This window comes from Symphalangus syndactylus, chromosome X (assembly GCF_028878055.3).
Source record: "Symphalangus syndactylus isolate Jambi chromosome X, NHGRI_mSymSyn1-v2.1_pri, whole genome shotgun sequence".
Lineage (NCBI taxonomy): Eukaryota > Metazoa > Chordata > Mammalia > Primates > Hylobatidae > Symphalangus > Symphalangus syndactylus.
Window position 1 is genome coordinate 60,764,228 of NC_072447.2, and position 17,019 is coordinate 60,781,246.

The following is a 17,019-nucleotide window of genomic DNA, read 5'->3' on the forward strand; positions in this document are numbered from 1 at the left end:
CTGTAATCCCAGCACTTTGGGAGGCCAAGGTGGGTGGATCGCTTGAGATCAGGAGTTCGAGACCAGCCTGGCCAACATGGTAAAACCCCGTCTCTACCAAAAATACAAAAAAATGAGCTGGGCATGGTGGCTCATGCCTGTAATCCCAGCTACTCAGGAGGCTGAGGCATGAGAATCACTTGAACCTGGGAAACAGAGGTTGCAGTGAGCCAAGATTGTGCCACTGCACTCCACCCTGGGTGACAGAGCAAGACTGTCTCAAAAAAAAAAAAAGGAATTAATCTAATGTAATACAATAGTAAATTAAGTTAAAATGTACTTGAAAATATTTGGAAATAATTCTTATGTATTGGGATATGCCAATTGTTATAGCAAACATCCTCAAAAGTCTCAGCATCTTTTTTTTTTTTTTTTTTTTTTTTGAGACAGGATCTCTGTCACTCGGGCTGGAGTGCAGTGGCATGATCATAGCTCACTGCAGCCTCGACCTCCCGGGCTCAAGAGATCCTTCTATCTCAGCCTCCTGAGTAGCTGGGACTACAGACTTGAGCCACTGCACCCGACCAGTCTCAGCATCTTAATACAATGAAGTCTTTATTTTTCGCACATGTCTCCATCCAATGTGGGTTTGAATGTGGATCCCCTCTGCCCCACACAGTTACTTAGGGACACAAGCTCTTTTTATGAATGGCGCTTTTATTTACTACCCATTCTCTTTTCTCCTCTCTAACTTCTGAAGCCAGTCAGCAAGAAAAGAGTGGAGGGTTATACAGTTGGGATTTTTTTCTGGTGGGGCGAGCAGGGGTAGGCTTTGAAGTGACTTACCAACCTACATATCGTTAGCCAGAACTCATTCCTATGGCCCACCTAACAGCAAAGGGGGCTGGAGAATGCAGTCTTGCTATGTGTGCAGGTGGAAATGGAAATAGGGTTTGGTGAACACCTAGCACTTCTCTGCTGCTCTTTGATAGTGGCATTACAAAGTCAAAGCTATGAGAGCACAGGAACCTTATTGGTTTTATTCACCACTGTAACCCTGTAGTTGATGCTATGATCTATACTGCACAGATTTCCATATAGTCTTAGGATCTTTCCACCTAGTGTCTCAGCAGGATAGTCTGACTTCTTATAGGCAGTTCAGGACTCCAAGAGTGAATGTTTTAAGAGGTAAGAAGTGGAAGGTGCTCATTTCAAAGCCTAGGCTCAGAAACTGACACAGTATTACTTCCATTATATTTTATTAGAGCAGTTGCAGAGGGCTTCCAAATTGAAGGAAAGGAAAATAGGCCCCATTTCTCATTGTGCACATGTACCCTAAAACTTAAAGTACAATTTTAAAAAAGGCATATCAAAGGATTTGTGGCCGTCTTTGATCTACCACAGTTGTAATATTTTTAATGTTTGTCTTTTTTTTTTTTTTTTTTTAAGAGACAGGTCTTGCTATGTTGCTCAGGCTAGATTCAAACTCCTGGGCTCAAGCTATCCTCCCACCTCAGCCTCGTGATGAGCTGGAACTACAGGCACAAGCTACCATGCCTGTCTTGAGTTACTTGTTTTGTTGCCTATAGACAGATTAGTCAGCTAGAGAAACTTTACTAATAAGACTAAAGTACACTCTTGCTTTTTATTTATTAACTAATTTATAAGGTTATCAAAATGCTTTAGCATCTTATTTCCTAATGGACTTAGAGCAGTAATTTCGGGTACATATATAAATTAATTGACTTGATCCTTGGGTGCTAGAATTACTCTACTCGTGCTATAGTAACTGAAAATGGATGAGGGAGAAATAAGAATAGATAGAGCACATCCTTTCAGAATCTTTGTTCTGGCTTTCAGATGAGGTTTTCCCATCTGTTTCACTGTCCTTTCTGCAGTTTCCCTGTTAGTTCAGTATAGTGTATATATGTGGTGATTGAGGGGAGGGGTACAGAGATTACAGAGCCATCTTGCACTGTAAATTATAGCTGCTTAGGTAAGTATTGACTACCAAAAGAAATTTTTCGAAAGTGAGTTCAACAAATAAAGATGGTGTTAACCCTATTTACATGTCTCTAGGTAGACTGAAGGATTTTGAGTCATTAACAGTGAGCTTCAGATATTTCTTTTTGGGTATTCATTTATATATTTTAATCAGTTTCTATTGCAGCAAGATTCTAATGGAAGGAAAACAATGTTTCATTTTTTGTTGAAAGCAAACATACATTATAAGTTGTATAATACACAATGATTAATGAAGTTTTACTGTGTGTGTGTGCATGTGTGTATGTTTTTAAAATTACGGATGAACTATTACACAAATAAAAACAATCAGAATACAAAAAAATTAACTGTGTAGTGTATGCTTATACACATGCATGTATGTATATATAAGTGGGATTATTCTATAACTTGCTTTTTTCACTTAACAATATATACTTCTGCATCGTTAATAAAACTGAAAAAGGAAATGATTGGATGTAGATAGGTCCCTATTTCCCCTTGCAATGTAAACTCTGGACTTACTGGGCTATGGAGATCAGTACTTTCTTTACTAAACTCTAGACTCAAATATACAACTGCCAATTCAACAGTTCCACTTGGATGTCCAGTAGACATCTCAGACTAAAAATGTCCCAAACTGAACTACTGATCTTCCCAAACCAGTTCTATTTGTAGTTTTCTAGGTTTAGCGGATAGAAAAATCTATCCTTCTAGCTATAACTCTGTCTTTTCAGTTTAAGTCAAAATTCTTAGTCATCTTTGATTCTTCATTGTCTTATATCCCATATTCAATATAACAGGATATCCCGTTAACTCTACTTTCAAAATATATCCATATTTCATATAGTAAGTCAAAAGAACAACCCCTAATGATAAATGGGAACACATGCCTGCCTCCCACTCCACTGCTGTATTTGGTCATCTAGGCCTTTTTCATCTCCCCTTACTCTCCTCACCCCATCTCCTTCTTCCCACACTTCCTTTTTCATCTCCCCTTACTCTCCTCACCCCATCTCCTTCTTCCCACACTTCCTTTTTCATCCCATTTTAGGCAGCAGCATTCTATCACTTTTACTTTCAATTATGAGAATTCAGTAAGGAGCACAATGTACAGAGCACTTTCTTTTTTTTTTTTTTTTTTTTTGAGGCAGAGTCTCACCCTGTCGCCCAGGCTGGAGTGCAGTGGTGCTATCTCAGCTCACTGCAAGCTCCGCCTCCCGGGTTCACGCCATTCTCCTACCTCAGCCTCCTGAGTAGCTGGGACTACAGGCACCCGCCACCACGCCCGGCTAATTTTTTGTATTTTTTATTAGAGGCGGGGTTTCACCATGTTAGCTAGGATGGTCTCGATCTCCTGACCTCATGATCCACCCGCCTTGGCCTCCCAAAGTGCTGGGATTACAGGCGTGAGCCACCACGCCCGGCCCAGAGCACTTTCATACACGTTTATCTTATTTAAAATTTAAAACAGTCCTTTTGCAGTTGTTCCAGTTACTATTGCTGATGATAATTTGCCCCCAAACTTAGCAGCTTAGAGCAGCTATGTTATACCCACCGATTCTGTGGGTCAGGAAATCAGATAGGGCACAGTGGAGATGGCTTCTCTCTGCTCCATGATGTGTCTAGGGCCTCATCAAGGAAGACAAAGTTTGAGAGTGACCCAACAGCTGGGCACTGGAATCAATTGAAGGCTTATTCACTGCATATCTGTGTAACAGCCCATCCCTAGGCTTGGATAACATAGACTACACATGGCCTTTCCATTAGTTTGGCTTCCTCATAGCCTAACAACCTCAGCATAGTCAGATTTCTTACAAGCGTCAGGCACAGGGCTCCAAGTGCATGCGTTCCTGCAAACCAGGAGGGAGCTACATTCCATTTTATAACTCAGCCTTGCAGTTCTCATGGCATCACTTCTATTGATCAAAAACCATCACAAGCCATCCCCTATTTAAGGGGAAGGGAGATAGACTTCACTACTCGATGAAGATGACAAAGTCACATTGCAGAAGAATGGGGGATTTGGAAAATACCATCTGTTGCAGGGGTTATCATTGTCCTTTGTTTTGAGTCATGGAGGCTTGGAGAGAAGTCGTTATCCCAGAGTGGTAGGATGAACAAGGGTTACCTTGGGAAACTATTCCTAGAGTTGTTATTACAGTAACTACTATCTAGTTAATTTTATTTGTGTGTTTAGAGATAGGGTCGCACTCTGTCACTCAGGCTGGAGTGCAGTGGTGTAATCATAGCTCTCTACAGCCCCAAATTCCTGGGCTCAAGTGATCTTCCTGCCTCAGCCTCCTGAGTAACTGGGACTACAGGAACATACCACCACACCCAACTCTATCTAGTTCATTTTTAAGGCATTTATTTCAAACCTTTACAAAACCTATGAGGTTTTGGTTTTATGCAGTTTCTGCAGTGTTCACAAATGATTCTAATCCACTTATTAGGAAATGTAGCATAGTCTGTACCTGCCAAATATTTAGATCAACTGAAGAGACACTGAGGGGTCTCTGTACATAAGACAGTGGAGGAGGCCATAGATCAGGTTAGAGTGACTGCAGTTACCTTTTTATTGCCTCCTCAGTTGGCACAGCAGTATCCACAAGGGCCAGAGGTAGTAGTGTTCTAGCCACTGGCCTCCCCTGGAGAGCAGGTGTGATTGTGGGTCCTTTCACCAAAGGCTAGTCATCTGGAAAGTTATTACAACATTCATTTACATGCAAGCATCCAAATTGAAAGTTGAGGTTACCTCATCCTAACAAAATTGCTCATGCCTCTAGGCTTGCGAGCTTTTGCTGATTTGGTCAATGGTCTAGTGACCATTTAAAGAGTGTGTCAGGCCAGGCGCGGTGGCCCACGCCTGTAATCCCACCACTTTGGGAGGCTGAGGCAGGTGGATCACCTGAGGTCAGGAGTTTGAGACCAGCCTGGCCAACACAGTAAAACCCCATCTCTGCTAAAAATATAAAAATTAGCCTGGCATGGTGGCATGTGCCTGTAATCCCAGCTACTTGGGAGGCTGAGGCAGGAGAATCATTTCAACCCAGAAGGCAGAGGTTGCAGTAAGCTGAGATCATGCCACTGTACTCTAGCCTGGGCAACAGAGTGAGACTTGGTCTCAAAAAAAAAGTGTGTCTCTATCCATAGTACACAGCCAAGAAAGAAAATCACCTATCCAGGGAGGATAATCCTGGGATTTCCTCCAGCTTTAGCCGTGTTATGTATACTTAAAGATATTGAAGCTGCATTTAAAAAATCCCAAACATATTTTTTTCACTAATTCTCACAGCCCTTCCCCCTCTATCATTATAAATACAATAATTTCTCCTTGTGAGTTTATATTAACTTCATCTTTTACCCACATATTTTCTTGTAGTTGGTGTTACTGTTTTAGTATATAGTTTATTGTCATGGTCTCGGTCCTTAGATGCAGACCTTTAGTTCAAGACACACAAGGAAAGATGAGTGAGATGACATTGCTGTCATTATCATTATTGTAAATTTTGCATCGAAGTACAATATCCACACAGAAAAGTACACAAAGCTGTACAGCTCAATGAATTTTCACAAATTAAATGCACTCATTTATCTGCCACACAGATGGGGAAATAAAACATGGCTGGGCACGGTAGCTTATGCCTGTAATACCAGCACTTTGCAAGGCCAAGATGGGAGTATCACTTGAGCCCAGGAGTTCAAGACTGGCCTGGGCAACACAGTGAAACCCCATCTCTACAAAAGATTTTAAAACTGGCCATCGTGGTGGTGTGTACCTGTAGTTTCAGCTACTTAGGAGGCTGAGGTGGCAGGATCACTTGAGCCCAGGAGGTTGAGGCTGCAGGAGCTGTGGTCATGCCACTGAGAACTGTCTTAAAAAAAAAAAAAGTATTACCAACACCCAAGAACCCCTCCTTCTCCCTGCCAGTAACTGACCTCCCTCACCCTCGGTAACAGTTTTGCCAGTTTTTGAGCTTCCTATGAATAGACTCCTACAGTATACAGTCATTTGAGACTGGATTGTTTTGCTCATCAGTACGATTTTGCCATCCATCCATCCTTTTGCATGTAGTAATTCATTAATTTTCACTTCTGTGTCATGCATTGTGTGAATATGCCACATTTTTTATTCTGCTCTTGATACATATTTGGGTTGTTTCCAGTTTTTACCTACCATAAAAATGCTGATATGAGCCTTTTTATTCATCATTTGGTATGCATCTGTGTACACTTTTGCTAAGTATATACCTAGTATGGTTTGCTGGGTCATGGGTATGTGTACGTTCAGCTATAATACCTGCTGCCAAAGTGGTTGTTCAAATTCACACTCCCACCAGCAGCATAAGAGATAATCTATTTGCTCCATTTCCTTACCAACATTTAGTATTTTCAATTTTTGGACAGTCTTTTCAAGTTTAATTATTCTGGTAGATAATAGTGATTGTAATTTCAGTTTTCATTTCCGTGATAACTAATGAGGTTGAGAACCTTTTAAAAGTTTATTTGCCATCTGGATAGCCTTACTTGTGAAGTATCTATTTAAGTTTTTTGCCCAGCTTTTAATTGGGTTGTCTTTTTCTAATTAATTTGTAAGAGTTTATTATATATTGTAGATGTAAGTCCTTTGTTGTCTATGTGCAATTGCAAATATCTTCTCCTGTCCCATGGATTGCCTTTTTATTCTCTTAATTGTCTCTTTTGATAACCAGAAGTTCTAGTTTCCTTTTTCAGTCTCTTCCTTTATGGTTAATGGCTTTTATGTCTTATTTAAAATATCTTTACCTGCCCCAAGGTCATAAATATATTCTCCTCTGCTTTCTTCCAGAAGCTTAATGAGCATATTGGTATAGAAAAACATTTATGCCTACCTTGTTCCATGTAGGATTTGAGGCAATTGAGATGAATAGTTAGCAAAGTGGTCTTCCTTTTAGAAAAAGATAACTCTTGACAAAAAATTGGATATTATCCCTTCTAGGCCATGCACTAAAGAAACATGACATATTTAATCTCATAGTCTCTGAAGAATTCATATGTCTGTCCTACCCTTTTTAGTTGGGTATGTTTCAGTTGGAAGTAGGCCTTTAACAGCAATTCCCAAAATTTTAGTTTCAATTAGTATTTGAGGTTTCTGCATTTTTCCTCAAATATTTGTTCCCTTTGGCTTTAAAAACTCCATATGGTAGAAGAATTAAAATGTGCAAATGTATATAGTTGTTATTAGCTTTATTCAGGTTCATTATTTGGAATCAGGCTTTTGGAAGAATGCTTAGGAGGCAGTATTCTCTACATTTATAGGGTGGGCTATGTCTGTATACATTTTATGTTTATTCATTGGAATGTGTTTATGTTTATAAATCCTTCCATATATGTGATGACTCTAGAGTAAAGAAACTGGCTCTAGAAGCCTTCCGGAGAAATGATTTTCATTATTTTATGATGACATACATGTGTTTATTTCTTTTTTTAGATGGCCCACCTTGTTCTTTAAAATTGCCATAGAATAATAATCCAGATTTTTCTCTTGGCTAAATTTTCTGAGGCCTCATACAGTATTTAAACCACCAATAATAACTTGTTGACATGAAAAAAACTTATTTTTTTCTCTGGTTTCCTTGCCTTGAGCCCTTGGGTGTCAGGAAGGGTGAGGGGAAATATCAGTCTGCTTGGGCTTAGATTTATGGTTGCTATTGTTTATGGTTGGGAAATGGATTGAGTGTGCATAGCTCCGTGGCCTCTTGGCTTTAACTCATTTGCATAAATAGTGAAAATAATAAGGAATATAAAAACAATAACAATGACGTTATTGAGCATCTATTTTTACTGTACACTAAGCCAAACACTTTATCTGTTTTTTCCTATATAATTGTTATAATAGTCCTACAAATTTGACATTTTTTTCCCTTCAACTTTTATTTTAAGTTCAGGGGTAGATGTGCAGGATGTATAGGTTTGTTACATAAGTAAACGTGTGCCATGGTGGTTTGCTGCACAAATCATCCCATCACCAAGCTCTTAAGCCTAGCATGCATTAGCTATTCTTCCTGATGCTCTCCCTCCCCTCACTGACAGGCTGCAGTGTGTGGTGTTCCTCCTACCATGTGTTCATGTGTTTTCATCATTCAGCTCCCACTTATAAGTGAGAACATGCAGGTTTTGGTTTTCTGTTCCTGCGTTAGTTTGCTGAGGATAATGGCTTCCAGCTCCATCCGTGTCCCTGCGAAGGACGTGATCTCTTTTTTTTTATGGCTGCCTAGTATTCCATGGTGAATATGTACCACATTTTCTTTATCCAGTCTATCATTGATGGCCATTTAGGTTAATTCCATGTCTTTGCTAGATATTATTTTTATCATATTTAATGATTGTTATCCTTACATTTTAGCTAAGAAAACTGAATCTTATATAAAGTAAGTGGCCAGGCATAGTGGCTCACGCCTGTAGTCCCAGCACTTTGGGAGGCCAAGGTGGGCGGATCACGAGGTCAGGAGTTCGAGACTAGCCTGGCCAACATGGTGAAACCCCTTCTCTACTAAAAATACAAAAAATTAGCTGGGCGTGGTGGCAGGTGCCTGTAATCCCAGCTGCTGGTAGGCTGAGGCAGGAGAATCACTTGAACCCGGGAGGCGGAGGTTGCAGTGAGCCAAGACCATGCCACTGCCCTCCACCCTGGGCAACAGAGCAAGACTCCATCTCAAAATAAATGAATAAACAAACAAACAAAGTAATAGCCTGAGATCACCATGTGAGTGACAGAGAAAAACAAGCCTCTGTGAGACTAAAGCTTATTTACCACCATCCAGTATTGTCTCCATGACAGAAAATTATTAATTTGGCTGAAATATATCTTTGGTATGGGATCTGGCTGTGCCTTTGTGCAGATATCGCCCCCTCCCAGGTTGGTTTCCTCTTCTAAATACACTTGGTGGCCATTGTACCAAGAACACACTAATGTGACAACATTTTATTAGAATGAATGGGCCGGTCGTGGTGGCTCACACCAGTAATCCCAACACTTTAGGAGGCCAAGTTAGAAGGATTGCTTAAGGCCAGGAATTCAAGACCAGCCTGGACAACATAGTGAGACCCCATCTGTTACCCCAAAAAAATTTTTTTGAACATTAGCCGGGCATGGTGGCATGTGCCTGTAGTCTCAGCTACTTGAGAAGCTGAGGCAGGAGGATCACTGGAGCCCAGGAGTTCAAGGCTGTGGTAAGCTATGACCTTGCCACTGCATTCCAGCCTGGGTGGTTGAGCAAGAGCTTGTCTCTAAAAATTTTTTTAAAAATTAGAATGATGGGAACTAGGATCCATGAGGGTGAATAAAGAATATTGTAAGCAGTCAGTGACTTAACAGCAGATGACAAAACTAAATTTGTAAAACCAGTTGCTTTCTAGAAAGGAATCTGCCATACCTCCCAGAGGGCGTTTAGCCATCCATTTAGTGCCTGAAATCTGTCATTTGTTGATTGTTATCATTGTCTTTCTGTTGCTTTTCTAGGATTATAGCTGAGAAGGTAAAGGACGTTCTGTTTATCCGACCCCGGAAGTATATTCACTGCTCCAGCCCAGACACCACAGAGCCTGGCTACATCAACATCATGGAGTTGGCAGCATCTGTTTGCCGCTATGACCTAGATGACATGGACATCTTCTGGCTTCAGGAACTCAATGAAGACCTTGCAGAAATGGGTAAGTTCTTTTCTCACAAGTAAGTTGTGACTTAATTGATGTTTTTTTTTTTAAGCTATCAGAACCTTTAGCTTGTTTTTATTTTTGTTGCCTCCTTTCTTTTCTGGCCTTTTCATTTATTTTTCTCATTGATTTTATCTTATTTCAGTGAGATATTTCTTCAGATGCATACATAGAAATAGAGCAATAACATTTAAATATGACCTTTTCTTTCCTCATTCATAGTTAATGGCACAGATCAAGGATAGCATGTAGGTTTCATGAAGTTGTTTCCCAATTCAGGAAGTTTGAGAGTGGCCATAGCTGATTGGCCATAGCTGATTGGACTTCTGGTTGAGAATTCTGAGGCAGGTTCCTGGCCTGAAAAGCAGTGTGATCAGTAAGCAGGGCCAGAGGTAGAGGCCCCTCTGGCAGGGGGTTGGAGAGAATCTCCAACTTCAGCATTGAGCAGCACCACTGCAACTGACAGATTGCTGTTACAGTACCCCTTAATGCAGGACTTGCTACCTGGAAGAAAAGTTGCAGGCCTAGGGCAAAACATTCACAAAGCAGTTCTTAGCTACTTCCATGGAGTTCTAGAGTTGTCATACAATTTTCAAAAGATAAAATGAAACAAAAACAAGCAAATAAATTTATGTTTACATATGGAAGTAAACATAATTAATAATTTTAAAGTAAATGTGTGCCATACAATACCATACCAACAATACTGAGAAATGCTAGGCTGAAAAATAACTCATTTTATACTTACACACAGTTCTTGTTCATCTGTTTTCACTCTAAGCAGTGTTCACGTCCAAGTTTTCCTGTAGAACTGTGGGTAGTTTTTAAGTCTCCATATAAGATATGGTGAAGGATACATTTGATCTCATTTTTGTTTGAATCACATTTTATTTCATTTTTGTTTGAATCACATTTGTTCATTGTTAGTATAAGGATCAGTGGTTTTTCTTTTCTTCCCGCCCTCCCTTTTTCCTTTCTTTCTTTTGAGGCTAGTATCTGAATGCACATGAATAAAAAACTAAAATTATATTAAAGCAGTTTGGCATGGGAATGATAGTTACTCTGCCAGTAACCAATCCTTATTCCTTGATTTTTAAAGCTTTTTGTTTTATGTCTTTTCTTGCTCTGCCCCTTAAGAGGAGAGGGGAGTGGTAAATTTAGGGTGCCAACCACAAAGAGAAGGGAATGAAAGACTGACAGAGAAGTAAAATCAGAATATGAGGACGTAATCAAATGGATTCATGGCTCAATGTGCGCTTGTGTTCATAATGCATATAACATCCGTAGATACCACAATCATTACAAGGCTGCCTTTGGCATGAAACTACCTTATTATGAGGTTCCTTTGGTATTTTGTAATTAATTCTCCTTGGGTGAGTTTTTTAAATAAACTTTTTATTTTGGAATAGTTCGATTTACAGAAAAGTTGCAGTTAGTACAGGGAGTTCTCATATACACCTCACAGTTTCAGTTCCCCTAATGTTAACATCTTACATTACCATGATACATATGTCAAAACTACAAAACCAACACTGGTACATTACTGTTAACTTCAGACTTTATTGGGATTTCAAGGGTTTTTTTCCACTTACAACCTTTTTCTGTTCCAGGATCCCATCCAGTATACCACATTGCATTTAGGCTTGGAAGAATTTTAAAAGAGGATTGCAGTATCTCAAGCTTTTCTTTAGGGTGAATGATATTGCAGTGAGGTGTCTAAGAGCTTAAAGTAAACTTTTTAAAAACAATATTAAGCGTATTATGAATTAAGAACTTTTTAAGTTGAGTGCTGACTACATATTAAGCACCATACTAAGCAATGTACCAACATTACTTCATCTCAGCTTCACAACAAATCAGTGGGTTTCTTATTATTATACTTATTTCATAGATAAGAACACTAAGCCCTAAAGAGATAAATAACCTGTCAAAGTTTGCATAGCTAATATGAGGTAAGGTTGGAATTTTAATCCAAGTTTTCTTATAACCAGACACTATATTCCTTTACTCCAAAAAAAAAAAAAAATGCGTAACTTGTCTTGGCTGGAAAAATGAAACATAAGGCCTGGGCAGTTTTTGGTTTCATAAGTAGCCACACCTTAAAATGGTAGCTTATGTGGAATTCTAAAGTTTCTTAGGACATCTTATATTACAAATGAAGTGGAATACTTGGGTACATTTGTTTTGGATCATTTTGAGGATTATTCCTGAGTTTACAAGTTGTTAGAATAAATACCTAAGTGCTGTCACAAAATTTGATTAATCAGTGTAGAAGGCTAAGATAAAATAAAGTTATAGCTGGAAAAAGGAATCAGGAAGCAAAGAAGGTAATTCCAGAATTGAAGTTAGACCTTTGTGAATATTAATAGTTTATATGTTATTATAGTTTGCCTTTGAAAAATATTATTAGAGTTTTTAAAAGTCATATTTGAAAAACAAAATATTTATATGTGTAATCACCTACGCATAACACCTAGAACTTTCTTTTATGGGCTTCATACATTTTCATATGAAAATTTCCTTGTATAATCATTAGATATGCTCATTGAAGCTAACTTGCTAAGAATGAATTATATCTAAATAGTTATATGATTTTAATTACTATGCTACAAATTATCGTGTCCAGAATTATAAAGCTTGGTGAAAGTCTTCCTACAGTGAGAATAAGTGAAAATAGAGATTTAAGAGGAGACTGGCTAGGATTTGGACAAGAAATCGAAAGGGTCAGTAATATATCTTCTAAGGAACTTGGTGAAATGTACATCTCCTTTCATGTGTCAAACACTAATATATGATTATAGGTAAATGTTAGAGTAGCACTAGCAAAAGATTTTTTGAAATCTGATTGTTTTAGAGCAGGAAAGAGATGTTTTTATCCTTTAGAATCCTACCCACTCCTGCACTGGGCTCACAGTAGGTGATTTGGGAATGACAGCTGACTGATGGGTTGATTGATTGTTTGTATTTCTGTGCAGGTTGTGGGCCAGTTGATGAGAATCTTATGGAAAAGACAGTAGAAGTCCTGGAACGCCATTGCCATGAAAATATGAACCATGCTATTGAGACAGAGGAAGGGCTAGGCATAGAGTATGATGAAGATGTGATCTGTGATGTGTGCCGGTCTCCAGACAGTGAAGAAGGGAATGATATGGTGTTCTGTGATAAGTGTAACGTCTGTGTGCATCAGGTTAGTGAGAGTGGAGACCGTCATCTCCCTACGGTCAGCCTTTCTGAAGCTCAGTGATGATCTCCAGCACCCATATCTGGGTAGCAGCTTACATTTAAGGGTGAAAATAAAGATTTGGCCTGGCTGTTCTTCAGTATTTCCTCTAGAAACAATGCTTCTTATGACCCCCAAGATGACTTGCTGACTAACTTTACCCCATGGGGCTAAACCCAGGTCTTTATTGTGTCACTTTATGCCCAGACCATTGGGATTGCCTTGTTCAGCTTGCCCCTAGGCCCCTGCCCCAGGGGGATCTCATTGCTGTCTGTCTGAGGTCTCTCCTCTTCCTTCAAATCTCCATGGCCTCATGAGGTTACACCCATGGTCAGTAACCTTGGTGAGTTTACACTTCCTACAAATAGAAGTCCAGACTCCTTATCCTGGCACTCGTAACCCTCCCCCATCCCCTAAACATGCCACTCCTAGGAATGTCCACCCCACTTTTAAAGATCACAGAATTTTAGGACTGCAAAAGACTGTCTAACTCCTCAATTTTACACAAATACCAGGAGAGGTGAAGTGACTTTACCCAAGCTGGTTATTTGTCATTCTTTCTACTATACTGCCTTTTTAATTAATAATGATGATTATGATATCAACCCTCCTTTCGGCTCTTTCCATTTTTTTCCCCCACAAGCACTGTGCTCCAACAAAATAAGGTTACTCAAGGTGCAGTGATGAATATTCCTGACACTGTCCTATCTCCCATGTTTCAGCCACACTCCAATTTGTAAATGCCTCCTCCTACCTCCCAGCTATCAAAAATCTACATATTTTTCAAGGTCTAGTTCAAATCCTTTCTTGAACTCCCTTACCCTAAGTGATTTTTCATTCTTCTGAACCTGTTGTATATTTCATTCATTTTGTTAATTTGTCTAGCAAATAGGTACAGTACTCCATGGGCCAGGATTGTGCTGCATGCTGAGGACACAGTCAGTGATGAAGAGGCAAACATGGTCTCTGCCCCCAGGGAGATCATAGTCTGGTGAAAGAAATATAAGGAAACTGCCAATTTAGCATCATATGCCAAGTGTTTTTATAGATATAAGTCCAAGCTGCTGTGGAAATGCATCTGTGAGAAATGAGGGTCAGGGACAACTTCCAGGAGGTAGCATCCAAGCTAAATCTTAATGTCCAAAAGGAGATGTCAAGTAAACCAGCAATGTGTGTTCAGGCAGAGAGGAGAAATGTTCAGACAGGGTAGTGAAAGCAGGCAAAGTATGTCAGAGGCAACTGAAGGCTTTAGAAACCGTAAAGTGGCAGAGTAGAGTAGGGAAGGCATGGAGAGTGAGGGTAGAGAGGGATACAAGAGACGTGTGTAAAGGACCGTCTGACAAACTAAGGAACTTCAGTTCTGTCCTGTCAACCCTGGAGGATATGATATGTATTTTAGAAAGATCATTCTGGCTACAAAATGACTAAAGTAATTAGAATAGATAACATAGCAGATAGAAACCAGGACTTAAGATTATTTTAATTCCCTGGGCCTCCTAACCTAACCACCCTGTACGTAAAAGGTACTCAGAATTATTCTGTGACCAATTGGGTCTTTTTCTTCATTTACCTTTAACAAAGTGAATTTTGAAAATTTGTCTTCACTTTACCAATTACTGACATTTATATCAGACTTTAAGTGAGAGCAGAAAATCTTTACCATTTAACTATGAACTTAAATATTATATCTCACGAGAGAACTATTAATGTGTTTGGTTATATGGTATTGCCCCTGGTCCCACTGGGGGCTTAGGTCATATACTATATATATATACTTTCCTAAGATCTGAGCAATTCTGAATTTCCTAATTTTTCTTACCCTAGAGGTTTCATATAAATGATTGTGGATCTGTAGTAGGCTTAAAAGGAATAGCATAAAGGTCATCTGTATATATTTCCTATGTTTGTCCTTTACAGTTGGGACAAAATAGTAAGTATTCTCAGGTTCTTTAACAAAATCAAATGTAGCATAATTATCTCCAATGCTATTTATTAGTCTTAAAAACGATTCCGGTAATGACTACAAATGATACCCCTTTCTCACATAGAAAGAGATGAGATGACAATAACTGACCAGACCTTGCAGGATGTAAACTGGTATGTATTAAAGCTGGGACATTGGTACCCTATAAAGTTTCACATAAGAGATTCTTCCAAAGTGAGTATATTTACTTAGATTCTAAAGAGATACTTAGCTTAGAGCTCCCTCTGTTGGCTGAAAAGTGACTTAAAATGCTTTGGAAGCATTGGTTTACTCCCTAACAGAATGGGGACATGTTGACATCTGAATTTATTAAACATGATTTTTCTTCTTTACTGACACCATATTACATTTCAGTGTTTGTTCCTCAGTGACAAAAATACACTTATGGTCAGTACTTTAGAAGAGATGTGTACATAAGTAGCCTTTAGATTTTAACAATTTAACATTTTTTCTTTAAAAAATGTGAAAGTTGGGCCAGGCACGGTGGTTCATGCCTGTAATCCCAGCACTTTGGGAGGCTGAGGCGGGTGGATCACAAGGTCAGGAGTTCGATACCAGCCTGGCCAATATGGTGAAACCCCCTCTCTATTAAAAATACAAAAATTAGCTGGGTGTGGTAGCACGCACCTGTAGTCCCAGCTGCTCGGGAGGCTGAGGCAGGAGAATTGCTTGAACTCAGGAGGTGGACATTGCAGTGAGCCAAGATTGCGCCACTGCACTCCAGCCTGGGCGATAGAGAGAGACTCCGTCTCAAAATAAATAAATAAATAAAAGTTAGGGCCATTCCAAGTCCTTTTACATGTGTCTATGATCTTATGACCGTGAGTAAGTCCACAAAAGGGCTCAGTAAATGATGTTCTGCCCAACAGACTGGCCAGGAGCTAAAGGATATTCTAAGAGCCGGCCACTGACCTGACCTCTCTTCTGCCAGTCTGAAAGAGACTCTATTTTAGGGAGGAAGCTTGCTTTCATTTCCTAGCAAACATTCTGGGCCTCAGACAAAGAGCTTTGAAGGTTAGAAACCTTATAAAATGATGCCTTGCTGTTGTGAGAGGAGCCTCCCTAGAGTCCAGCTTCAGTTCTTGAGCTAAATAAATTTGTTTTATCCAACCACCTACTCAAGCTCAGCATAGGGGGCATTCCAGGTAAATTGATGATAACAGCTCTACCTCTAGTGACCTTAAAATCTCATTGAGTTCTGTAGGCCAGGGTTAATTAAAAGAAAAACAATACTAAAAATCTCACTGAGGAGAGGAAACACAACAGCAAATGTAGAGAAAAAGAATACATGATGCTGGCCGGGTGCTGTGACCCACACCTGTAATTCCAGCACTTTGGGAGGCCAAAGTGTGGATCACTTGAGCCCAGGATTTTGAGAGTAGCCTGGGCAGTGTGACAAAACCCCATCTCTACAAAAATTAGCTGGGCAGACTGGCACATGCCTGTGCTCCTAGCTACTCGGGAGGCTAAGGTAGGACGACTGCTTGAGCCCAGGAGGTTGAAGCTGCAGTGAGCCAAGATCATGCCATGGCATTCCAGCCTGGGTGACAGAGCAAGACCCTGTCTCAAAAAAAAAAATAATAAAAGAACACATGATGCTATGTACTTGGTGAGGGAAATTGCATGGAGTGGAGGATGGGAGTCAGGCAGTGGGACAAACACAAAGGGCTACAGTGACCTGAGCAGGGTTTTTGGAGGGGCCTGGAGTTTGAACTGGGTCTGGAAGGGTAAGAAAGGTCCAACTATGCAAACAACAGTTGACCATGTAGAGCAGGGAAACTGCTTAGATACATGGATGTGAAAATGAGAATGACCAGTTATGGAGAAAACCAGGAGGCCTGCCTGTCCAAGTCAGAAGCCCTGTGTTTGGGTATAGTGTGGGCATGAGATGGGATAGTGAAGTACAAGGAGCAACAGGCTTTAGATAAGGAACCAGCAAACTTTTTCTTTAAGGATCCGCTGTAAATATTTCAGTCTTTATAGGCCACATACAGTCTCTGTTACTTCTTCTTCTCTGTTCTTCTTCTTCTCTTTACAACTCTTTAAAAATGTGAAAACCATTCTTAGCTTGTTGGCTTTATAAAACAGATCTTGGAAAACAGCCAACCCCTAGTTTGGATAGTGGGGGGCAGGTAAG

At 39.8% G+C, this 17,019-nt stretch overlaps 2 protein-coding genes across 8 annotated transcripts in view; both read left to right on the forward strand.

The window, feature by feature from the left end:
- The window catches only part of LOC129475042 (zinc finger protein 674-like), a 981,285-nt gene that overhangs the window by 562,144 nt on the left and 402,122 nt on the right, over positions 1 to 17,019 (forward strand).
- Positions 1 to 17,019, forward strand: part of JADE3 (jade family PHD finger 3) — a 149,798-nt gene that overhangs the window by 105,047 nt on the left and 27,732 nt on the right. For all 7 annotated transcript variants that reach the window (XM_055266879.2, XM_055266878.1, XM_055266881.1 and 4 more), the window contains 2 exons: positions 9,485 to 9,675; positions 12,654 to 12,865. In XM_055266879.2, coding sequence (XP_055122854.1) covers positions 9,485 to 9,675; positions 12,654 to 12,865 — 403 coding nt within the window. The remainder of the gene's footprint in view (positions 1 to 9,484; positions 9,676 to 12,653; positions 12,866 to 17,019) is intronic.